At 37.0% G+C, this 27,378-nt stretch overlaps 1 protein-coding gene across 1 annotated transcript; it reads left to right on the forward strand.

The window, feature by feature from the left end:
* The first annotated feature begins 8,360 nt into the window (after positions 1 to 8,360).
* On the forward strand, positions 8,361 to 26,148 carry LOC141301914 (inhibitory synaptic factor 1). Its single transcript, XM_073832111.1, has 2 exons — positions 8,361 to 9,499; positions 25,116 to 26,148. The coding sequence occupies exons 1-2, from the start codon at positions 9,353 to 9,355 to the stop codon at positions 25,698 to 25,700; spliced, it is 732 nt and encodes a 243-aa protein (XP_073688212.1). The 5' UTR covers positions 8,361 to 9,352; the 3' UTR covers positions 25,701 to 26,148.
* The last annotated feature ends 1,230 nt before the right edge of the window (positions 26,149 to 27,378 follow it).

A 27,378-nucleotide genomic window follows, 5' to 3' on the forward strand; every position in this document is an offset into this window, starting at 1 on the left:
TGATACAAACTCTCATTTGCGAAAAAAAGAAAAGAAATGTGAGCTTTTATCTTGCTATTCTGACTTAATAACTTGCAATTACAAGTTTATATCACGCAATTCTGCGAAAAAGTCAAAATTGTGAAATACACACTTGCATTTTCTCAAATAAAAGTCAGAACTGACTTTATAACTCACAGTTATGAGTACTGAGTAAAAAGTCAGAATTGCGAGATACAAACTGGCATTTGCGAAAAAGAACGAAATGCAAGTTTTTATCTCACAATTCTGACTTTATAACTCGCAATTACAAGTTTATATCATGCAATTCTGTGAAAAGGGTCAGAATTGCGAGATACAAACTTGAATTTGCATAAAAAAATTTGAGTTGCGAGTTTTTATCTTGCTATTCTGATTTTATAACTCGCAATTACAAGTTTATATCACATAGTTCTGTGAAAAAAGTCAGAATTGAGAAATCGAAACTAGCATTTGCACAAAAAAGTCTGAATTGTGAGTTTTTATTATCACAATTCTGACTATAACATGTAATTACGAGTACTGAGTAAAAAGTCAGAATTGCGAGATACAAACTTGCATTTGCACAAAAAAGTCTGAATTGTGAGTTTTTATATCACAATTCTGACTATAACTCGCAATTACGAGTGCTGAGTAAAAAGTCAGAATTGCGAGATACAAACTGGCATTTGCGAAAAAGAACGAAATGCAAGTTTTTATCTCACAATTCTGACTTTATAACTCGCAATTACAAGTTTATATCATGCAATTCTGTGAAAAGGGTCAGAATTGCGAGATACAAACTTGAATTTGCATAAAAAAATTTGAGTTGCGAGTTTTTATCTTGCTATTCTGATTTTATAACTCGCAATTACAAGTTTATATCACATAGTTCTGTGAAAAAAGTCAGAATTGAGAAATCGAAACTAGCATTTGCACAAAAAAGTCTGAATTGTGAGTTTTTATTATCACAATTCTGACTATAACATGTAATTACGAGTACTGAGTAAAAAGTCAGAATTGCGAGATACAAACTTGCATTTGCACAAAAAAGTCTGAATTGTGAGTTTTTATATCACAATTCTGACTATAACTCGCAATTACGAGTGCTGAGTAAAAAGTCAGAATTGCGAGATACAAACTGGCATTTGCGAAAAAGAACGAAATGCAAGTTTTTATCTCACAATTCTGACTTTATAACTTGCAACCAGGGCTCTGAACCGGTTTAAGGAACGAAAACGAAAAACGAAAACAAATGACATTAAACAGGAACAGGAACAAAAACGAAAACAAAATCAATTTTAATCGTTCTGAACAGAAACAGAAACAGAAATTCCAAATTAACCGGTTAATAACGGTATTTTTATCGTTCTCTTTATTATGTCAATTTGGCAGACCAAAAACATGAATTCAAATTGTGTGCGCAAATGCGACGGTGACGCATATACCGTGAAATGCCCGCGAAGCAGACGTCATAAGCAGAGCCCTTTCTGATGCGACGAGCTTAAGGTTACCAAGCACCAGAGCCATATAAAAAGAGAGTTGCGACACGCTTTGATCTCGCCGCCGCACGGTCACATGGTCCATGGAGCTCTCAATAGTTCCAAACAGCTCCGCGCTGTCAATGTGTTTGAATGGAGTTAAATAGGATAGACAGCAGTTTTACTATATTTGCAGCAATTTCGAGTAATTATTAACACATAATGTGCATTGATTGTGTATTGATAACTTCTCTGAATACGCTTTACAATCGCATTTTATTCAGGGGAGTGATAAAGAGACATAATTAATATGTTCTCATACTCTTTGGCAGTCAAATGTGACCAAAACACCTTAAGTGTAACTTTTATTCAATTAAATAACTGTAATATATATAGTTAAGTTCTATTTAGTAAATATTTTGGGGAGGTTTTTTTGTACTTAATATGTGCAATAATGATCCTGACCATTTAAAAGATAAAATTTTCTAATATAGTATTTAGATTACAGTTAGTGTAATATTTAAGGTTAAATACATCTGCATGTGTATTTGGACATGATCAAACACTCTTTTTTATACAGTATGTTTCGATTTAACGTTAAATAAAAAAAAAGTAATTTACTCTCGTTTTATGATATTCAAATATACAACATAAGTGAATATTATAAAAGGCAAGCAAAAATGGCATTTAACATAATAGAAAAGATGAAAATAATGTTTAAAAAAACACAAGGCAACGAATTGCATTCAGCATACATTTTTATCGTGTTTCTTGAATGCAGTCTTTACTGAAACTCATTCAACCTCCTACAGTGAGAGAAAGATTGCAGAAAGACTAAAAACATAAAAATATGACAACTAGTATCTGGTTATGGTCGCTATTACGGTGTTTCTCATGTTATCCAGCTGCATTTACAGTTTAACTGTTTATTTTTTAACGATAAACATTAACTATAACACGCTTCATAAAACACCACTATTGGCCAGTTTTTCGAGAGGTCAACTGATGCGTTAAAATGTAAAGAAATGCAGTAATTTCTTCAATATACTTGCGACTGTGCTTGAGAAGCGCTGAAATGAATGGGCTTCAATGGAGGAGCTATTGGTTGTTTGGAACTATTGACCGCTCCATGACACGCTTTACTTCCGCATTCCTCAGTTCCTATGGAAGCCTATGGGAGTGTCGCAACTCTCTTTTTATATGGCTCTGCCAAGCACCTGGCTGTTTCATGCATAGATATATATACGTAGATGCCTCATTAGCGACTGTTTCTATGGACCTTTATACGTAAGCCGTCCGCCATTTTGCTGCGGTCCACTTTACGTCATTCACCCGTAGATCTATGTAACTGACCATAGTAATCACTGAATATTCGAAATGCCACAGTCCTGAACAGCCGTTGGTCTGCGAACCTACAGTATGGTGAATGACGTCAAGTGGACCGTTCCAAAATGGCGGACGCATCTACGTGCTTGGAGCGGTCCAATGGGGTATCTACGTATATATATCTATGGTTTCATGTGCAAAGGTATGTTTAGGTTTAAGTTATTGTAGCCTAATTAAAACTTGTAGTTAAATTGTCTATTGTTTTTAGTTCTCTTTTGTTTGAGTGAAAATAGCCTAATAGGCTATGCATATTAGGTAAGGAAAAATTAAGTCAACAGGTTTTTATCGCAGATTAAGCCGTGTGGTCAGAATGTGAAGCGGATGGTCTTGAAGGGGCTATTATTTCGCTATAGTATTATCAAACAAGAAAATTGTTTAAAAAAAATTATTAGCTCATTTGTAACGCGTTTCCAGGCACGGCCGTAGCCAGCTATGAGGTCACCGAGGTCCGGCCCTTGGTCATTTTTGTATATTCAAAAATAAAATGCCAAGCTCTCTGAATGATTATTAAGCCGTTTAAACCACCTCATATCGATTGAGTGTTTGCAATTCATGTTGATGCGAGAAGCTAGCGCAGTGAACGGGGCTTGAGAGCGCGTTGAGTGAGAGCGCGTGTGCAGCCTCCGTTTGTTGCCAGACCCACCTATTATACGTGTATTTTTCCAATTTAGTGTGACACTTTGGGACGTTTATAAAGTGGAAAGTTGAACGTTAGTGTTACTGATATATTAATCTTGTTTAAAAAACACAAGCTTTGAACTTATTTCGAATATCTTTTTCTCTCTTTTTGTAATTGCTTGTTTTTCGTAGCAATATCTGGCAACATTGTACTTTCATAAAAAAAATCTTCTGACGCTAGGCTATATGTAGTGCATTTGAGGGTGTTAATATAGCACAATTTTTTTAACACCTTACTTCGGACCGCGCTAATTTTCAAACCCTGGTTGTGAACTCGTTTACTTTCGGTTTTAAAGACAAGAAGTTCAAATGACACGAACACGGAATTTGGTTTAATCATTTGTAAACATAATGCCAAACATGTTATTAAAAGGCACACACTATCTATCTATCTATCTATCTATCTATCTATCTATCTATCTATCTATCTATCTATCTATCTATCTATCTATCTATCTATCTATCTATCTATCTATCTATCGTGCTGTGCAATAAAATAACGTTATTAACCGGTATTTTTTCTAGAAAACCGTTCTCGGAACGTATTGTTTAATGAGGAACGCAAGAACAGAAACGTTATAATATCGATTCTGCTCGGAGTGAACCGAATGAATTTTTTTTCCGTTTTTAAGCCCTGCTTGCAACTACAAGTTTATATCATGCAATTCTGTGAAAAGGGTCAGAATTGCGAGATACAAACTTGAATTTGCAAAAAAAGTCTGAGTTGTGATTTTTTATCTTGCTATTCTGATTTTATAACTCGCAATTACAAGTTTATATCACATAGTTCTGTGAAAAAAGTCAGAATTGTGAAATACAATCTTGCATTTGAACAAAAAAGTCTGAATTAAGTTTTTATATCACAATTCTGACTATAACTCGCAATTACGAGTACTAAGTAAAAAGTCAGAATTGCGAGATACAAACTCGCATTTGCGAAAAAGAACGAAATGCGAGTTTTTATCTCAGAATTCTGACTTTATAACTCGCAATTACAAGTTTATATCATGCAATTCTGTGAAAAGGGTCAGAATTGCGAGATACAAACTCACATTTGCGAAAAAAGTCTGAATTGCGAGTTTTTATCTTGTAATACTGACAATAACTCACAATTAGTAGTACTAGAAGGCTACTGAGTAAACAGTAAGAATTACGAGAAAAAACACCAGAATTTATATCAGAGTTTATATCTCACAATTCTGGGGGAAAGAATTGCGAGTTTGTCACAGAAATAATTTGTGGAGAAATTGTGAGATATAAAGTTAAATCTTTTTCAATTTTTTATCAGTGGCGGAAATGGGCTTCCATACCATCTTGACCCATTGACTTAACTGACAAAATGTATACTAACTTGAATAAAAACACAAAATAACCATATTTAGTTATAAGATGCTACTATGCTACTCATTGAACTAAACATAAATATAACATGAGCATACTACTATTTGAAACCATTTTACAGAAGCCGCGTATCTTACTGAATGAAAAACCTTGTTATAACATTTCATTAAAACACTGAAGTGTTAAAAGATTCAGTGAAAATACTGTGTGAAATCAGGAACTGTGTTTTTGTTTCAGTCTTTTGAGAAAGAAATGCATTTAACTATAAGACGAACGGATTACAAAAATCTTCGGAGTCGGTATTCTGTTTCAAGGACGAGAATTCAGTCAGTAGTGAATGAAGACAAAGCCATTTGCATCACCATTTTAGAGCATTGAAATAAGTTTCCTCCAACAGCTAGTACTTAGCCCTAAATGCATGCATAAATTGCTACACATGCAATTTACGTTTTTTAGTGCTTGTGAATATGCTGTCATTCAAAGTGTCAAGCAGCTAAACAACAACTGCTAAACAACAAGGAACATTTTCTAAGGCAAATGTGAGTAGTGCTTGAACATGCTAATTTTGTTCACCACAATGCTAGCGTAGTTGCATAGGTGTCACATTTTTTGGCTAAGGTGTTCTGAGTAGTTTTTATTGTGTTGCTTTGTGGTTGCTAGGTTTTTCATTCCGTTGATTTGTGATCGCTTGGGTGTTCTTAGCAATTCATTGCATTGCTTACAATTGCTAGGCTGTTCTGAGCAATTGATTGTGCTGCTTTGCAATTGCTTGATTGAGTGTTTCATTATATTGCTTTGTGGTTACTATGGTGTTCTAAACGTTTAATTGTGTTGTTTTGCAATTACTAGGGTGTTCTGAACATTTAATTGCATTATTCTGCAATTGCTAGGATGTTCTGACCGTTCCATTGCATGGCTGTGCAGTTGCTCAGGTGTCCTGAGCATTTCATTACATTTGTGGTTGCTAGGGTGTTCTGAACATTTTATTGTATTGCTTTGTGATTGCTAGGGTGTTCTAAACATTTTATTGTATTGCTTTGTGATTGCTTGGGTGTTCTAAACATTTTATTGTATTGCTTTGTGGTTGCTAGGGTGTTCTGAACATTGCATTGCGGCTGCTAGGGTGTTCTGGACGTTTCATTGCATTGCTTTGCAGTTGGTGTTCTCAACATATTGTGTTGCTGTGCGGTTGCTAGGATGTTCTTAACGTTTCATTGTGTTGCTTTTGTGGTTGCTGGGGTGTTCACTGCATTGCTTTGTGGTTGTTATTGGGTTCTGAACATTTAGTTGTGTTGTTTTGCAATTGCTAGGGTGTTCTGAGCATTTTATTGTATTGCTTTGTGGTTGCTAGGGTATTAATTACATTGCATTGCGGTTGCTAGGGTGTTCTGGAAGTTTCATTGTGTTGCTGTGCGGTTGCTATGGGATTCCGAACATTTAGTTGTGTTGTTTTACAATTGCCAGGGTGACTGAACATTTAACTGTGTTGTTCTGCGATTGTTAGGGTGTTCTGAACAATTCATTGTGTTGCTTTGTAGTTGTTAGGGTGTTCATTACATTGCTTTGTGGTTGCTATGGTGTTCTCAACATTTCATTGTGTTGCTTTGTAGTTGCTAGGGTGTTCATTACATTGCTTTGTGGTTGCTAGGATGTTCATTACATTGCTTTGTGGTTGCTATGGTGTTCTCAACATTTCATTGTGTTGCTGTGTGGTTGCTAGGGTGTTTATTGTGCTGCATCTGGTTACTAGGAGTTCTGAACATTTAGTTGTATTGTTTTGCAATTGCTAGGGTGTTCTGAGCATTTTATTGTATTGCTTTGTGGTTTCTAGGGTGTTCATTACATTGCATTGCGGTTGCTAGGATGTTATGAATGTTTTATTGTATTGTTTTGTTGTTTTTAGGGTGTTCATTGTGTTGCTTTGCGATTTCTAGGGTGTTCTGAGCATTTCATTGTGTTACTTTGTGGTTGCTAGGGTGTTCATTGTGTTTCTCTGTGGTTGCTAGGGTATTTTGAGTGTTTTGTTGCGTGTTTTGCGGTTGCTAGGATGTTCTGAACGTTTTATTGTATTGTTTTGATGTTTCTAGGTTGTTCATTTTGTTTCTTTGTGATTGCTAGAGTGTTCCGAGTGTTTCATTATGTTTGCTTTGTGATTGCTAGGGTGTTCATTGCATTGCTTTGTGATTGCTAGAGTGTTCATTGCATTGCTTTGTGATTGCTAGGGTGTTCTGAGCGTTTTATTGTGTTGCTTTGCGGTTGCTAGGATGTTGTGAATATTTTATTGTATTGTTTTTGTTGTTTCTAGGGTGTTCATTGTGTTGCTTTGCGATTGCTAGGGTGTTTCGAACATTTCATTGGGTTGCTTTGTGGTTGCTAGGGTGTTCATTGTGATTGCTGAGTTGTTTTCATTGTGTGACTTTTGAGTTGCTGGTGTTTAGGTGGGTACTCATTAACTTAAAAAATATCACTGTCAATCTCCGATATTTTAAGTGATATTTTAGTCTGCAGATATGACTCAGGTCTGTCCTTTTAATTATTGTTGGCTGTTTTAACATCTGCAAGGCTAAAATTGTCCAAATGCTCCAAAAAGTAACAGCACACCTCTCCCCAGCTTGTCTCACTATTTGAGGTATCATTAATGTTCACAACACAAATGGTCGTGTTACCTTTCCTTGCTACTTTCATCTCAAATTGTATCTGTTATTCTGGCTGACTGTTCAGCACCATATGCCTGAATACACTTTTCAAACAACTGCTTGTTTTGTGATAAACCATGTTGTTTTTTTCACAGATAGTTCTCATCAGAGTTCCCACCAGAGGCACCTAAGAAATAATGAGGGCCTTTGTTTGGGACCAGCCTAGCAGGATGTTTTGAAGAATCATTATAGAAAGGTAAATTAGAATTTCAAACTTGCTGACATAGTCCCCTGGCCGATTCATGATTTGAGGAAAGCAACAGGAAAATGAATACAGGAGGCTGAAGCATCCCTTGCACATAATTATGGTTAGGGTGAGTGCTTTCCCGATGTATTCGCGTCTGTTTTCTATTCATTGCCGATCTAAATGGGATAATCTGGTCCGCTTCTATTGCTGCAGAGCCGTCGCATTCACGATTCACGAGCCTGCACTGCAACACTGAACTGAATTAATTTGCTTCCCCAACTGAGGTGGCAAGTGGTTGAAAAGATCTGAGCAGAGAGCAAGCTTGGAAGTGTACATGAATTGATGTGTTTGTCGGAAGTAGGATGGAAGTGACAGGACAAGGTTGAGTGGGACTGAAGGGTAGTGTGTGTACAGTAGCAAGTATGAAAGAGGAGGGAAGAGTTATGGAAGAGAGATCATAGAGAACGAATGCGAGTGTTTGAGGGTGAGTGAATGAGGGAGAGAGAGAGAGGAAAGGGGGAGGTTTCCTAAGTGCTTGAGCATCAGTGACTGATAGAGGACAACATTGCAAGAGAGGTGTTGAGCATGCATCCGTCTCTACTGTTATCTGAGCGTGTTCAGATGGGGTAGGAGATACGCTGCACGGCACGGGGGCACAGTGGGAAAAGCCTGGCAACTCTGCGGAAGCTTTTTATAGACATATGGAGCAGCAATAAGTCCAAACGGCATCAATTTTGGACCCAAGCCACAAAAGCCAGGAGAAGACAAGCTATACTGAAATTCTGGTGTGGGTTAGCTGAACTGGATGTCCGGAACTGTCTTTGTCTCAGGGTGATGGTTCTTCATAGCAGTCTCTGTCAGGATTGCCTCTGAGGGAAGCAATTTTTGGCTCGTCCTCCCAGTTGTCACATCGGATGTGTTCTTTTTTTGCCAGCTCGATTGGCATTGTAACTTGTTCTTACTATTCTCAGTGCACTTTTTGGATACAAAAAATCTCCACATCAAATACTGATGGCTCCTTCTCTGAAGGCTTGCTTGTCAATGGAAATTATACTTTATGCTGTATGTTTTTGAATAAGTGGAGTTGCGATGGAGGATGCAAATGTAGATTTGGAGAATCTGTAAAAAGATTGACAGATGTCCCACATAAGGTAGACTGACTTTCGGCATGTCACAAACCTCTCAAAATAGAAGCTCAAAGGATGTTTATTTATTTATTTATTTGTTGGCTGTCTTAAGAACAAAGCTTCTTTCATGCCAAAACTGATATCATTTGATTTAATTTTAACATCATACGGAAAAGATCAAAGCTTTGCTGAGAACTGTTTGTTTCAGTGCTGAAACGTTTCCAATTTTCTTGATGCCCTCTTTTTTTTTTAAGTTTTCCTTTTGAATTTACTGAGAGATACTAGATGTTTCTGGACTGATTTCAAAGTTTCTTAACATCAGCAAACAGCTATGCTAAGACCAGAGAATGGGGTTTTCTTTCAGATAGGGCCAAACAACACTGTGGTGGGCTTCAGACATGAAGTCCAGTGTCCTGTACCCTCCTGGCTGCCGCTGCTGCTGTCGTCCCCGTGTGAAGGATGTTTCACAGCACAGTGCTAGGACCGTTTGAACCGAGCCAGAGCCCTGACCGGAGAGCAGAGATCCGCAGGCACATTAAGATGGTCATGGAACAGCTGGAGGAAGTTCTTGTTGAGCTCAAGGATGTGGCGAAAGAGCTCCGGGAGGTAAATCACATATTTCAGGCCTGCTTTGAAAGTTAAGGGAGCGATTTGTTAAAAGGCACAGTCTGATTGGGAGATCTAGGAAATGAAAGGTTGTAGGTTTTAACTCAAGAATGTCAGGGAGGACCAATGTCTTGCAGATTTTGTCTCCAACCTACCCCAAACCCACTTGCCTGGAAGTCCTTGACTTGCTGGTTCAGGTGTGTTTGATTATGATTGCTAATGGCTGCAGGATAGTGGTCCTCCAGGAGCAGGATTGGACATCCCTGTAAAATTTTATTGATAAAGGATAGTATTCAAAAGGGGTGTCCAAACTCGGTCTGGGAGGGCAGGTGTCCTGCAGAGTTTAGCTCCAACCTGTCCCAAACATACTTGGCTGGAAGTTTTGAATAATTCTTAAGACCTTGACATGCTGGTTCTGGTGTGTTCGATTAGGTCCTCCAGGAGCAAGATTTGACATCCCTGTAAGATTTTTATTTTTGCTTTTATTGAGAAAGGTTAGTATACACCAGGGGTGTCCAAACTCGGTCCTGAAGGCCCGGTGTCCTGTTTAGTTTTGCTCCAACTTGTCTGAACACACCTGTCTGGAAATTTCTAATATGCCTAGTAAGACCTTGATTAGCTGGTTCAGGTGGGTTTAATTGGGATTGGAGCTAAACTCTGCAGGACAGTGGCCCTCCAGGACCAAATTTGGACACCCCTGGTATACACTGACAGGAAGCAAAATAGGAGAGAGATTTGGATGGGCTCAGAAAAAAATTCAAAGATGAAATTTGAACTTGGGTCACTCAAAGTGCAACTGCACAACATGTCAGAGCACAGCTACTGTCGACTCTGACAGAACAAACCTGCTACCAGCATTGTATTCTTAAAAAAGGCAAGACCCGAAACATACTTAAGTATGCAAGTGCTTCTAGCTATGCATGACTGATTTCATACATGAAAAAGAAAGTGACATGTAGCCAAGTATGGTGTCCCATACTTAGAATTTGTGCTCTGCATTTATCCTATTCAAGTGTGGCGAGCAGTTGGGGGTTTAGTGCCTTGCTCAAGGGTCTCACCTCAGTTGAGGGTGGAAGAAAGCACTGGTCATTCACTCCCTCCTCTCACAATTCCTACTTTGGGTTACAGGTCCATCTCTCTAACCATTAGGCCACAACTGCCTCATTAGCTGTGTTTCCATTACCCTTCAAATTGCGCAAATTGAAAATACGCCTAATGGAAACATGTAAAGTTTGCATGAGGTGGTTTTTTGGCCATTCGAAAAGGAAATATTTTGCAAAACTGCAATAGAAACGGCTTTTTCCCATTTACAGGTCACCTTGCGTACATAAGTCACATACTCACCCTTTAATTAACTAAATCCTCAAAAAACAACTTGTATGTGGTCGCTTACACAAGCATTAAATACACAATGCTTGAATAAGGGGCTTTCCTTGCCATTAAAGCTTGGATAACCCTTTATTTATACAGCACAAGTCTGTAGAGCAGATCGTGGCCACTCTAGTCAGATCTTGTGTTTTTACCAGACGTGCCGCGGGTCATTTCAGTTTCAGAGCCGTCCCAGAAGCGGCTCTCAGGACTGCTCCTGTAAAGATAGATGCCTGCATCTCCTACGATTAAAATTAATGGCTAGTGCGGTGGCTGCGACATACGTAAGCCTACCAACATACATTGCCATGACTTATCGCGAGAGGAAAAAAATATGTTTAGTCACATAACATTGGTTAATTAAAAACAGTTTTTCAGTAACGAGTAATCAAACGAATTACTGTTTCCCCCCCATTACAACGCTGTTACCACATCGTTACCATTACTGACAATAAAAATGCGTTACTTCAATTTTTAAAGTTCTTCTTCTGAGGTATATTCTGGCTTATTCCTTTCAGCGCATTTTCTTCCTGAAACGAAAAGTAGCAGAGATTAACTTGATGAATGCTCACGTTTGTTTACGGAGGTCATGTGGCCGTTCACCTACATGTCAGCACTTCTCACGTGGATGTTTAAAGGCCGGGACACACCAAGCCGACGATCTGCCGTCTGGCTTAGTCGGGCAGTTGGTGGGCGTCGGTGAAGCACGTCGGTCCGGTGTGTTCCGCACGTCGGCTCTCGTCGGCTTTCGTCGGGCTTGCGTCGGCCAAAGTTTGCCCGATTCGACATGTTGAATCGGCGTCGGGCTTGTCGGGGCTGTCTGGGAAAGAGAGCGCTCTGATTGGCTGTTCAGACATTGAATCAGAGTGCGTGGAGGACTTGAACGTGAAGTGACGTAACAAGCAAAGGAACGAGTCAAGAGGGAACCGGCTCGCTGTCATCATTTCGCAATTTGCACAATTCGAAACCAACTATGGCAGTGTGGAACGAAGCTATTGAAGGCGAGCTGATCAATTTTATCCAAGACAGGCCAGCGCTGTACGACATAACGGAAAACGCTATGCAAACCGTGCAGCGGTTCTTCCGGGTTCTCTTCTTGGAATGAAAATACAGACTACTGCCATCCGCAGGTACGCCACGGTATATCTCCTCACGCATGCGCAGAAAGCACCTTCTAGTTTGTAGTCGGGTTTCGTCAGTTCGGTGTGTTCGCAGACGCAGCCGACTAGAGGCGACAAGATGGTCGGCTTTCGTCGGCTGGCGTCGGGTTGGTTGTGTCCCGGCCTTAAAATTTGAAAAGTGAAGCCGCTCATGGGCATGATTACATTAGTGATGAGTTTAGGGGATTCAGGGGACACAGGTTGTTTATTTTATGTGTCTTTGAAGAGAGGTGAAAGAGACCAAGATGGCAGAGAGAGCATCCTGTTCATTTTCTTTATTTTACAAAAGCACATTGTTTTCTTGTTATTATGACTATATACAAATAAAAGTAGATCCTTTGCCGTTTAAAAATGTTCTTTTCGTGGTCATCAAGAAAAAAATCAATAGACCACACCGTGCGGTCTTCAACCTCAGAGAGTTTAACAGTGTGGCCACGGGATGTTTTTTCCATGTCCGCAGGTTAAAGCAACTCCAATAACGTGATATTTAGCCCCTGGAAGGTGTCTCTCACATTATTCCACAGCAACATTAAAATGTACGTTATTTACCATATTTAATATTGTGGGCATCCAATTTAATTTACATATTTGAACATTTTACACAATAATAACAATAGTTACTTTCCCTGGTAATTAGTTACTTTCATTATGATGCAACTCAGTTACTATTTGTAAGTAACTAGTAACTTTAACTAATTACTTTTTTAAAGTAACGTGCCCAACACTGTTAGTAACTTTGTCCACTTTGTGTACTGGGGTTTTTTACCATCCCAGTAACCCAAGAATGATGGGACTGCAATCTGGCAATGCACTGGCAAGCATTTGCGTGATTGTTTGTATACTTTCGTAGTTTGTTTCTGACCTAAATGTGACTACTGACTGACTATTTCCTAAATATACGAAACCAATAGACACAAACACAGTGGGCACTTTCATAAACATACACAAGGTCACAAACACATTCATGCCCCTGTGATACGTCCACCTAGCGGCTGTTGACTGGACAGCTTGTCACCCAAACAGCAACCAACAGATAGATTAACAAGGAGAAGGACTTGCAGGATGACACCCCCATACAAGCAAGATGTCATCTGTGATGCCTAATTATCACCCGGCGAAACAGACAATGGGCCGGCATGCGCGGGAGCGCATCTGATTTCCTCATCTTCTCACCTGTCAACGTCTCATCTCTTTTGTGGTTATCTCCCTTTGTGCTGGGCGACTGTTTTCAGCATTATGTGAGAGGACATCTCCTTAATTAATCTCTTTCCTCGGGTGGATATCTATCTGCCTCATTACTGTCACCGAGTCTGTGAGTGTCCCAGACTGGCATTTGTCTCATCATCTCAGTCACAGCTCCGCTGGATTTGTCTCATTCGTCTCCTTGGCCAAGTTCAGGCATCACCGGTAGCTCTGCCGCTCTTGCCTTAGTTAACACCTCCATCTGTCACTCACACCTTGCAGCAGAGCCTTATTGTTACTACTGACATCTTGTTATGGTTATTAGTTTTGCCACACGCTCATCTGTCTTTCAGCTGTCTCTAATTCCGTGGATAACAGCCAAACATTTGTCACGACTCTGAATTCTTTGCTGCTAAGTGTAACCAGTACACTGCTCACTTATAGACCCTCGCTTAATATACACACTAGAATTATGATGTCTAAAGTTCTGTTTGTGTTCGTGTAATTCAATAACTTGGCTAATTTGATCAAACTTTCAGCTAGCAATAAAAGTGTAGCACTTTCAGCTGCGTTTAACACATTTTAGTCATGTTTAAATCAGTTACACAGAATTCTAGCGATTTCCCGCCAAAAGTAGCATATGCATAGATCCCATACAGGTCTACTTTGTTGTATATATGAAACATATCAACAATTCAACTGACTTTTATTTTCATTATTTATAGTACAATGGTGTAAACAACACTGATCGGGAAGGTAATGTTGATGTTTTTGAAAAAAGTTTTTTTATTAAGTTTTGCTGTGTTGCTTTTTCAAAAGTGCTTGAGCAATTTTAAGTTTATATCATCCAATTCTGAGAAAAAAAAACACAGAATTGTGAGTTTATATCTCCCAGCTGTGACTTTATAACTCACAATTTTGAGTTATATCACTCAATTCTGACTTGTTTTTTCTCAGAATAGAGTTTATGTCTTGCGATTCTGACTTTATGACTCGCAGTTGTGAGTTTATATCACAATATAGCAATTCTGAATTAATTTCTCGAATTTTTAGTTATATCACTTAATTCTGAGAAAAAAAGTCAGAATTGTGAGTTTATATGCCACAGCTGTGACTTTAAAACTCGCAATTGTGAGTTTTTATCACGCAATTCTGAGAAAAAAAGACAATTGGGAGTTTATATCACGCAATTCTGACTTAATTTCTCACAATTTTAAGTTATATCACTCAATTCTGACTTGTTTTTTCTCAGAATTGAGTGATATAACTTAAAATTGCGAGAAATTATGTCAGAATTGCATATAACTCAATTTTGAGTTATATCACGCAATTCTGAGAAAAAATGTATGAATAGTGAGTTCATATCACACAATTTTGACTTAATTTCTCGTAATTTTAAGTTATATCACTAAATTCTGAGAAAAAAAAACAGTCAGAATTGAGTTTATATCTCGCAATTGTGTTTTTATCTTACAATTCTGACATCATTTCTCACAATTTTGAGTTTATCATCATTATGAATAAAAAGAAATATATAATTGCAACATGTAATTTGTTCTACCTGTTCCGGTAAAAACTGAACAAATTTGTATAAAACGCATACGTGACTAAATCATTATGACAAGTCAAAAAAATCCTACCATCACACTAAAAAATATAGTGAGTAGAACTAAGTTAGTAATGTAGTAACATTTTTTATTTTCACCATTTATAGTTAAATAGCCAAACCTTGACCTCTTTTGGTAAACATCATTCCTGTAGCTCAAACAGTAGAGCATGCTGTTAGCAAAACCAAGGCTAGCTTATATAACATATACCTTGACTGCCACGAAAGTCGCTTTGGATTAAAACGTCTGCCAAATGCATAAATATATATGTAGATAGCTATGATAATGTATACAGAGATTATTTTCAAAGCAAATATACGGGGAAGGCAGCAATACGTGATGAAAAATATATGAGGTTAGCATCTGATTTTGAATCTAATGGTTTCTTTCAGATGTTTTTGGAGTCTCCAGCCAGACTCCAGGTGAAAATCAATCGCTTAAGAAGCCTGATGGTGGCGATGGGTCTGTTTCTTACTGCTTTCAAATCAGGCTTCCCTTCAGAAAGTTTAAATTGGTCAAATGCTTGTTCTGACTCACACTCTGTTCCAAACACATTTTGTTTAAAAGCCTTCTGGGAGGGTTTGGCAATTATCTGACTCTAAGACCCGGGGTTGTGCAGGTAAGATGACTGTAAGACAAATCGGATCAAAAAACAACAACAACAAAAAACACGGTATGGGTTGTAACTTTTAGAATGGCATGGGATTTGTTGCACCAGCTACTTAATTAGATTTAGATAGAGGATCCAAACAATCTTTCAAATGGACTTTCTGTCTTTTGTTTTGCTTTTTTCGTTCTTAATTATAAGTTCTGAAACATAAAACTTTTGTAACTTGTATTTTGCAAAACATCTGTTAAAATGTTATAGTGCTGAATAGGAGTAAATAGATGGGCCCTTAAAATTGTTTTATTTTGATTTGATTAAATCTAAGGTCTTAAATGGTACAAGAAAGTCTTAATTATGATATCGAGAGGTCTTAAATTTGGGGACAGAAAGTCAAGAATTGCGGTATGGCTTAATGTGACGATTCAATATCAGAAGGTTATGATTTCATTGAATTAAGATGAGTGCTGCACGCATGGAAGTCCCTTTCCGCTCCTGAATAAAAAATACAAAAATCGTAATTGCGATATTTTATTTTGCAATTCTGACCTTTTTTCTTGCAATCTGCAAAATGTACTTTTATTCTCAGAACTGCCAGACATAAACTCACAATTCATTTTTTTTTCTCAGAATTTATATAACATGCAATTGTGAGTTATTAAGTTATTATTATAACAATGCAATTGTGAGTTAAAATTCTGACTTCATTTCTCACAATTGTTTATATCATCCAATTCTGAGAAAAAAAGTCACAATTGTGAGTTTATATCACACAATTCTGACTTAGTTTCTCAATTTTGAGTTATATCACTTAATTCTAGGGAAAAAAAGAAAGTCAGAATTATGAGTTTATTTCTCGCATGTGACTTTATAACTCAGTTTATATATCGCAATTCTGGCTTCATGTCTTGCAATTTTAAGTTATATCACAATTCTGAGAAAAAAAAATCTGAATTATGAGTTTTTATCTCGCAATTATGACTTTATAACTCACAATTGTGAATTTATATCACACAATTCTGACTTCATTTCTCACAATTTTTAGTTATATCATGCAATTCTGAGAAAAAAATTCAGAATAATGAGTTTGTCTTGGAATTCTGACTTTATTTCTCGCAATTTTGAGTTTATATCATCCAATTTTGAGAAAATAGTCAGAATTGCGATTTTATGTCTCACAATTCTGACTTAATAACTCACAATTGTGAGTTTGTATTGCACAATTCTAACTTAATTTCTCAATTTTGAGTTATATCACTCAATTCTGAGAAAAAAAGTCAGAATTGTGAGTTTATATCACACAGCTGTGACTTTATAACTCACAATTGTGAGTTTATATCTTGCATTTCTGACTTAATTTCTTGCCATTTTGAGTTATATCACGCAATTCTGAAAAAAGTCAGAATTATGAATTTATATCTCACGATTCTGACATTATAACTCATAATTGTGAGTTTATATCACAGTTCTGAATTCATTTCTCAATTTTGAGTTATATCACTTAATTCTAAGAAAAATAAGTCAGAATTGTGAGTTTATATCACACAATTCTGACTTTATTTCTCACAATTACGATTCTGACTTTATAACTCGCAATTGTTAGTTTTTCTCTCAATTCTGACTTCAGTTTCTACAATTTTGAGTTATATCACGCAATTCTGTGAAAAAAAACTGTCTTGCAACTTTATAACTCGCTATTGTGAGTTTGTATCATGCAACTCTGACTTAATTTCTCATTTTTGAGCTATCACTTAATTCTAAGAAAAAAAGTCACAATTGTGAGTTTATATCTCGCAGTTCTGACTTTTTGAGTTATATCACTCAATTCTGAGAAAAATGTCATAATTGTGAGTTTATATCTCACAGCTGTGACTTTATAACTCGCAATGGTGAGTTATATCACTTAATTCTAAGAAAAAAAGTCAGAATTGTGAGTTTATATCTCGCAGGTGACTTTATAACTCGCAATGGTGAGTTATATCACTTAATTCTAAGAAAAAAAGTCAGAATTGTGAGTTTATATCTCGCAGGTGACTTTATAACTCACAATGGTGAGTTTATATCTTGCAGTTCTGACTTAATTTCTCACAATTTTGAGTTTTATCATGCAATTCTAAGAAAAAAAGTCAGAATTATGAGTTTATATCTCGCAATTGTGACTTTATAACTCGCGTTTCTGCACATATTGTAAATTTTTATCGTTATTATTCTTTTATTTATGAATAAAAGAAATATAATACTATTATAATATATTACTATATAATACTATTCAACTGTAACATTTTAGAATTATAAAAAATATATTATTTTTATTTATATTATTGGTATTGTTTACCTTTTTTTATTTTCATTATTTATGAATAAAAAGAAAAATATTATTGCAACACATATCATTTGTTCAACCTGTTTTTAAATAAATAACACATACAGTTTCAGTTTCAATGCATTTGGCAGCCACTTTTATCCAAGTAAACTGAATGCATCACGCATACCATGGGATTTAAACCCAAATCCTTGGTGTTGCATACATCATGTACTCACTGATCTACAGAAACGTGTGTCATCCACATGCATACAAGTGCACAAGAGCAAGAGAACTAGCTACTTGCTATGAGCAATGCCTCCTACAGCAATCACAACACTTGGGGATTTCTATAGGTCAGCATTTCTGCTCTGCAAGGTGTTCAAGGCTCCTCAAGTCAAACTGCCCTTCACAAGGTAGCAATTGTTTTAGCTGGTCTCAATCGAGCGACACTCTGATCTCCAATCAGTTAGCGTGCGGTTGGCAGGAATGCATTAAACATGAACCGTCTGACAGCAGCGCACAGGACACAACCCCACGAGAGATGATCTAATACCTCCTCCAGACAGGAACCTTTCGGTGCAGTCCCAAAAAATGTATCCGTCTGATAACCGCACGCCGTTTATCGCACTTGGCAGGGTTCGATACATACTCGCAAATACAGTACATAATGTTTGTACAGTCTGACTGCAAAAAGCTTGGCATTGTTTGTGTATTATGTGTGCTTTCGAGCAGCAGGTGCATTGTGAATGGATATTTGGCTGTTGAATGACTGTCATTTGGGCTCTTCCTGTTTACATTTGACTGCTCATTATTAAATCCTGACAGCCAACAGCCTGTGGCTCGATCTGCTATATCATGAAGACCACATCCTGCGATTGAATGCGATGAGATAGTTTGGCAGCAGCAAACTACAGAACAAGCTGTCATTAATAACTATGAGATTTCAATCCGAGCAGTGCTTTATCATCAATCCTGAGAAATCAAACATAACTGCGTCATAAATAACGTACTAAGCTGCTTAATATTGACGAGGGGCAACATGATGCCTTTGTAGAGCGGTCGTATGATTATAATCTGAATGGTATACCGTCATATATAAGCATTTATGCATGTTATGATCTGATTAAAGTCTGTAGAGACCTCTTTGAGAGACTTTATGATCTGCAGGATCGCTACGCCGGTGCTTTGTTTTGTCTCTGATTTGTGAGCACCAGCCTTGAGACCCTGCTCTGAAAAAGAGCTGGGTAAAGCAAGAGAAGGAATATTGATAAGCGTATGGTTGAGATCTTATGTAAGATGCAGTTACTAGCACAGCAGGAGGACAAATTCCCTTCAGCACAAACAGATATTAAATATTCCACTGCCAGTGGGTGAAATGGGGTACACATAAAGATGGGAAGGATATATACAGACATATATGCTTATTACACATTTATGGCTCAAGCTCAGCCACTAGTACAGTATAAAACTACAGACATTGTTCAAAAAATACTGTGGTGTTTGAGAAACTAGATGTTTGAAGTTTTAAGTCGAATTCCAGTTTGTTCCTATGCAGCTGATAAGCCATTCGGAGTGATTTTTTATTGCCGTTACTAGTGTGCTCTGGGTGGTTACTTCATATATAGGGTTTTCACAGCACGCTTTAATGGCAATTCGTAACCAGTGTTGGGCATGTTATTTTAAAAAAGAAATTACTTAAAGTTACTAGTTACTTCTCACATTTAGTAACTGAGTAACATTATTAAAGTAACTAATAACTGCTGTGTTATTCTAAAAAAAAGTTCAAATATGTCAAATAACTTGGATGCCCCTAATATTAATATGGTAAATGAATAAAACATTGTACACTAATCTTCACTGTTTTAAAGGTGCCATAGAATGCATTGATACAATATTGTAAATTGTTCTCTGATATCTACATAGAAGGTATATGGCATAGGAAAGGGCAAAAATTCTCCAGAAAGGATTTAACAGGTCCATTTACAACCCTAGGATTTGTCCCTGGAATTAAATGCTCTTTTATTACCTTATTTTGGAAGGTTCATGAATAATAATGATGAACTTTGTTCTGATTGGCTGTTTCACAGAGTGGCTCATTTCAGTAGCTCACACGTGGAGGAAAATATATATTTAATCATGGAGCCCGCGCAGTCATCTTTCCTTACTCTGTTTATGTGCTAAGTGAAATCTTATGTACTGCAATGTAACAGACTACCGCTAGCAAGAAGCTAACCGTGTCACTTTAGTGTCTCGCCTTATTTTATTAGAACGTGTTTGTTTTCCTTGCCTTTCTGAGTACAGACAGCAACCCATCCCTGCACTTAACATCCCCTGCACAAGCTGGAACATAACATTTATTCCCGTGATCTGCCATTTTCGCTATTGTCCTCGCTTTGTTTTTTTCACAATAGCCTACCTGCAGAACTTCTGATGATTCAGCTATGCAAATGTTGGGGCGTAACTATTAATGATCGCGACTATTACGTCATAGTTGCTGTAATGTTAGGATTAGCCTATTTTTCAGTGGTCTTTTGCAAACACCAGGTTTATATAAGAAGGAGGAAACAAAGGTGTTTGAGACTCATGGTACATCATGTCCATGTACACAACTGCTATTATTCAACTATGCCAAAGTAAATACAGTTTTCCATTCTATGGCACCTTTAATGTTGCTGTGGGACATCCCACGGCAACGCTGTTAAACTAAACTCATATTTAATGTAACCACGTCCACGAGCAGCTCCGCTTTTCAAATTTGAAACATACACGTAAGCACCCACATCACCTCCGTAAACAAATGTGAATATTCATCAAGTTAATCTCAGCTACTTTTCATTTCTAGAAGAAGATGCACTGAGAGGAATAAACCAGAATTTACCTCAGAAGAATAATGCGCAGCTTTGCAGGTCCTATGGCTGAGAGAGAGTCTACTCAGATAAAAAACGCTTCAGTAAGCTCTGTTATAGTTACGCCACATTTTATTGTCAGTAACGGTAAGGGCATTGTAACGGGGAAACAGTAATTCGTTTGATTACTCGTTACTGAAAAAAGTTATGCCATTGGTAACACCATTCTTCCCATCACTGTTCGTAACTATCTCACATTTTGGCAAATTGGTGGGTAATTTGAAGGGCTGGATATTGACACAAATTATATGATTCGGTACGATTTATATTCACAAGCTTGCGATTTGATTAAATTATTTTGGATATACAGGTGCATCTTAATAAATTAGAATTTCGTGGAAAAATTCATTTATTTCAGTAATTCAACTCAAATTGTGAAACTTGTGTATTAAATCAATTGAATGCACACAGACTGAAGTAGTTTAAGTCTTTGGTTCTTTTAATTGTGATGATTTGGCTCACATTTAACAAAAACCCAACGAATTTGACTATGGTGTCATGCCAATCAGCTAATCAACTCCAAACTCCTGCAAAGGTTTCCTGAGCCTTCAAAATGGTCTCTCAGTTTGGTTCACTAGGCTACACAATCATGGGGAAGACTGCTGATCTAACAGTTGTTCAGAAGACAATCATTGACACCCTTCACAAGGAGGGTAAGCCACAAACATTCATTGCCAAAGAAGCTGGCTGTTCACAGAGTGCTGTATACAAGCATGTTAACAGAAAGTTGAGTGGAAGGAAAAAATGTGGAAGAAAAAGATGCACAACCAACCGAGAGAACTGCAGCCTTGAGAGGCTTGTCAAGCAAAATCGATTCAAGAATTTGTGTTAACATCACAAGGAATGGAATAAGGCTGGGGTCAAAGCATCAACGTCAGAGGCGTCTTACCTGGGCTAAGGAGAAGACGAAATGGACTGTTGCCCAGTGGTCCAATGTCCTCTTTTCAGATGAGAGCAAGTTTTATATTTCATTTGGAAACCAAGGTCCTAGAGTCTGGAGGAAAGGTGAAGAACCTTGTAGCCCAAGTTGCTTGAAGTCCAGTGTTAAGTTTCCACAGTCTGTGATGATTTGGGGTGCGATGTCATCTGCTGGTGTTGGTCCACTGTGTTTTTTAAAAACCAGTCACTGCACCCGTTTACCAAGAAATTTTAGAGCACTTCATGCTTCCTTCTGCTGACCAGCATTTTAAAAATGCTGATTTCATTTTCCACCAGGATAAATGACCAGGGTGTTGGTGTGCTTGACTGCCCAGTAAACTCACCGGACCTGAACCCCATATCTATGGAGTATTGTCAAGAGGAAAATGAAAAACAAGAGACCAAAAAATGCAGATCACTGTCAAAGAATCCTGGGCTTCCATACCACCTCAGCAGTGCCACAGACTGAGCACCTCCATGCCACACCAAATTGAGGCAGTAATTAAAGCAAAAGGAGCCCCTACCAATACAGTAAATGAACATACTTTTCAGAAGGCCAATATTTCTTATGAATTATTCTAATTTGTTGAGATAGTGAATTGGGTAGGTTTTTGTTAAATGTGAGCAATATTATCACAATTAAAAGAATCAAAGACTTAAACTACTTCAGTCTGTGTGCATTTGGATGTTTATTCATTATTTCGAGCTGAATCTTGTATTAAAGTAGAGGAGATGATCATTTCAAGTGCGCTTCTCACTCCACATTTTCAGCGGCAAAACAGCATTTATTGTTTAAATACTGTAATAAAATGGACAAAATTTGAAATCTGAGACTTTGTTTCATTTCAAATAAAGCACAAAGCTTACTGCAATTTGTTGGATGGGAGGCGCGCTACAATGTTTCTGCTCATTAACTGAAAACAGGCTAGACAAATCTATTTTTTGGGATTTAAGAATGGATATTGTTTCGTAAAAATCGATTAAAATGGAGAAATCAATATTTTTTTACCCAGTCCTAGTGATTTGTATGAATTAATTTGTATGAAAACGTACACTTTAGAAAAAATGTAAGCATGAAGGCCCACCCCTAAACATAACTGTTACTGTGCAAGTATATAGTATAAAAATGTACAAATGAGATCATACTAATTCATATGAACTAGCCACTAATTGCCCAAAATGTCATGAATTACTAGGTTAGATTTGTGATTGGGGTTAAAAGTTGATCTTTATGTTTATTTTTGCATTTTTTCATATAAATTAATATAAAATCAAACCTCGTAAAACAGTTTGGGTTTGACTTTGTCTACAGGGTGGAAATTGTAAGTCTGAGCACACCTAAGTTAGTGTGATGCCATAACCCATTTGATGCTCTCAAAAAAGATTTCTGCTTCTTATTCTATTCATGTTATTAACTGCACCTTAATGTTCCACTGCCATTTACTCAGCTCAAGTTGTTCCAAAACGTTTCAAAGGCTTCTTTCATATTTTGAACACAGAAGATATTTTGAAGAATTTTGGTAACTGAACATTTTCTGGTCCCCATTGACTTCCATACTATACTTCCATACTTTTAAAGGGATGTCATGTCGTTCCAAACTCTAAGACCTTCATTAATCTTTCATCTTGTAACAAATATCCACTGAAGGCAAAATGTGCAGAACCCAAGTGCAGTTTTATTAAATCCAAAGTGTAAACATACAAATGATAATCCAAACAGTAATCCAAACAATGACGTGACTTGACTTGAACAAACAGACTTGACTTGACTTGACTTGACTTGACTTGAACAGACTTGACTAAAACACTCACCGACAGCAGGTTACAACATTAACGACCGGGAACCATTCAAACACAAGGGCTATTTATACTAGAAAATCAGGAACACATGACAAGAATCAACCAATGAAAAACAAGGAACAAAACATAGCAACCAAAGACAACCAATCAGAACATGACACATGGAACTAGGGAACCAATGACAGGAATACACAAGGGCAAGGGAAGCAAGACACAACAGCATGAAACAACTACATCAAAGACATGAAAACATGAACATGAAAACTCAACACAAAACAAAACCCCACGTTACACATCTTTTTGATGAAACCCAAGAGCTTTCTGACTCTGCATAGACAGCAACGCAACTGAAATGTTTTATGGCCCAGAAAGGTAGTAAGAACATTGTTAAAATAGTCAACGTGGCATCAGTGGTTCAACCTCATTTTTATGAAGCTATGAGAATATTTTTGGAACAACATGAGGGTGAGTAATTAAATGCATAAACAAGCAATCTCATTTGAAAACAAAAAACACTCAATAACAATAGCAAGTAGGCTAAATAAAAACTGCCTTATGTTACCAAGTCAAATGTTAATCCAAGAAATGGTAAAGGACTTTGGGAGTGTTTATGGAAGCGATTTACTGCATCTATGCTTTGATCATCATACTGAATTCAGATGATTCAGATGTAGTCAATAATAACATGATTTTCTCAGCTTTTTGCTCAAAATGTACCTTTTTTTTATTAAAACTTGACTACATTCAAGCATTGATAAAAAAGAAAGAAAGCTTGACGCTAGAATAAAACTGTTTAGAGGTAGTAAAGGCTTTGCTCTTTATTTTGATGTATTGCATGTTCAAATATTCATTCAACAAAATATTCTGGGGGCCATTCAGTTTTAGTGAAAATGATCAAAAATGCTGGCGGTGACTGTCAACCTTTTTTCAAAGTTAGTGTAAACAACCCCTTTAAAATGGGCCAGCCCAACATAATTCTTGAAAATTAAATTTCTTAATTTAACTTAAACTTAATTTCATGGTGTGCAATCCACTTAAATTTGTCAATTAAATCTGTCATTACATGACGCACTTTTTTTTTTATTAAAAAAATTCCCAGTGTGCTTTGCATGGGGCTGGATGGGGAGAGCAAATATTGAAAGCAAGTGTAATTTTCTGTTTTTGAGCCAGAAGAAAAAGAGAGAAACTTGTAAATACTTAATGTTCTGTTATAATGGGATTTGGAAGAGTTTTTATATTGGTATTTTGGGATTTACATTATGCTGAACAGTGGAGACTGTGCTTACGTTGAGTACAGCTACATAAATCCTGTATTTAATATTGGTTTCCTTAAAGGATTAGTTCACTCCAGAATTAAAATTTCAGATCATTTACTCACCCCTGTGTTATCCAAAATGTTCATGTCTTTCTTTCTTCAGTTGAAAAGAAATGAAGGTTTTTGAAGAAAACATTCCAGGAGTTTTCTCCATATAGTGGACTTCAATGGGGATCAACGGTTTAAAGCTCCAAAATTGCAGTTTCAAAGGGCTTTACACGCTCCCATCCAAGGAATAATGATCTTGTCTAGCGAAACCATCAGCCATTTTCTGAAAAAAAGAAACATTTCTCTACTTTTTAACCACAAATGCTCATTTATATGAACTTAGTGTATGATATTGTATTAAAGAAAGAAAGTCAAACAGATTTGAAAAGACATGAAGGTGAATAACAGAGTGTTACAGAATCTTTTAGGCATGTACTCAATTTTCTCTTTTTCTTCTATTCAGGTTGTGGCACAAATCGACAAGTTAACATCAGATATCGGCCTCGACTCAGACGACGACCTGACACTAGTGTGTTGCAGCGAGGACCGTAGTGACCTCTTGCTCAATGAGACATTATCCGACAGCCACTTACTGCACAATCCTCTGCTAGACACGGTCCGCAACCCATCCACAGCCAAAAAGCAAGAATTAGAGCTGTACCGCAAAAGCTGTGGAGACTTGCCTGCCCTCAATGGACCACTAAAGGCCTCAAACAGCCCTAAAGCCTCCTGGCTCTTTGGATCTGGAGGACAGCTCCATTACTACGACAAGACGTTGTATCATGCGTTGTGCTGCGATGATGATGATTATGACCATAATAGAGGTGGAATGAGATCGTCGAGGCTGTCGTCCACCGATTCTGTGTTTTCGTCTTCACCGCCGAGGTTTCTGACACCTACATGTAACCGTAAAACTTACTCCAGCCCGGACTCGAAGAAAAGAGCTCTACGTAGCTGCAGTACGCAAACTGTTTCCGATAAAAGCACACAAACTCACTTCCCATATATTCCAGCCAAGCAAAGAGCTTCGAGTGACTACAAGAACTAAAACTTTCTGCAAGCATCCCAAAAACTTGGATAGTTAACCCGAAATGAAACATCTGTCATTAATTTTTCACCCTTATGCTGCTATGAAACCATATGACTTTCTTTCTTATGTAGAATGCAGAAGGTGAATTTTTCTCAGTATAACTGAAGTGAAAAAGAACTGGGTATGTGAAGCTGCAAAAAAACAGTCACTATGCACGTTTCCACCACTGAATAATGTTTTTTAAATAACGGTATTGTGCATTACTTTATTTCGTGATACAAACCTTTTTTTTCTCGGAATTGTGAGATATAAACAATTTTGAGTTATAAAGTCAGAATTGCGAGATATAAACTCTCAATTCTGACTTTTTTTCCTCACAATTGCAAGTTTATATCTCGCAAGTCGTAATTCAGATTTTTTTTCCCTCTCAATTCTGGCTTTTTTCTCAGAATTGCATGATATAAACTCGCAATTGGAGGTCTATAAAGTCAGAATTGCGAGATATAATGTCAGAATTGTGGGATATAAACTCACAATTCTGACTTTTTCGCAATTGCAAGTTTATATCTCACAATTCTGACTTTTTTTCTTGCAATTCTGACTTTTTTTCTCACAATTGCGAGTTCATATCGCAATTCTGACTTTTTTTCTCGCTATTCTGGCTTTTTTCTCAGAAATGCATAATATAAACTCGTGATTGCAAGTTATAAAGTCAGAATTGTTTTTTGAGTTTATATCTCGTAATCCTGAATTATTTTGTTGCAATTCTGACTTTTTTCTCAGAATTGCGAGATATAAAGTCAAAATTGTGGGATATAAAGTCAGAATTGTGGAATATAAACTCGCAATTCTGACTTTATATAGAAATTGCAAGTTTATATCTCACAATTCTGCCCTTTTTTACTCGTAGTTGCGAGTTTATATCTTTTTTTCCCCTCACAATTCTAACGTTTATTTTCTCAGAATTGCTTGGTATAAAATCACAATTGCAATTGCGTTTCTGGCTTTTTTCTCGCAATTCTGGCTTTTTTCTTAGAATTGCATGATATAAACTTGCAATTGCAAGTTATAAAGTCAGAATTGTGAAATATAAACAATTGCAAGTTTATATCTCGCAATTCTGACTTTTTATCTCAGAAATTCATGATATAAACTCATGATTACAAGTTATAAAGCCCCGAATTGTGAAATATAAAGTCAGAATTGTGGGATATAAACTCACAATTCTGACTTTTTTCTCAGAATTACATGATATAAACTCGCAATTGCAAGTTATAAAGTCCGAACTGCAAGATATAAAGTCAGAATTGTGGGATATAAACTCACAATTCTGACTTTTTTCTCAGAATTGTAGGATATAAACTCGCAATTCTGACTTTAAATAGCAATTGCAAGTTCATATCTCACAATTCTTACTTTTTTCTCACAGTTCAGAATATTTTTCAGAAATGCATGATATAAACTCATAATTCTGACTTTTTATAGCATATTCGGGTTTATATCTCGTAATTCAGACTTTTTTCCTCACAACTCTGACTTTTTTCTCACAACTGAGTGAAGTCAGAATTGCGAGATGTAAAGTCAGAATTGTAGGATATGAACTCCCAATTCTGACTTTTTTACGCAATTGTGAGTTGATAACTCGCAATACTGACTTTTTTGTCACAATTCTGTCTTTTTTCTCAGAATTGCATGA

This window comes from Garra rufa, chromosome 25 (genome assembly GCF_049309525.1).
Source record: "Garra rufa chromosome 25, GarRuf1.0, whole genome shotgun sequence".
Lineage (NCBI taxonomy): Eukaryota > Metazoa > Chordata > Actinopteri > Cypriniformes > Cyprinidae > Garra > Garra rufa.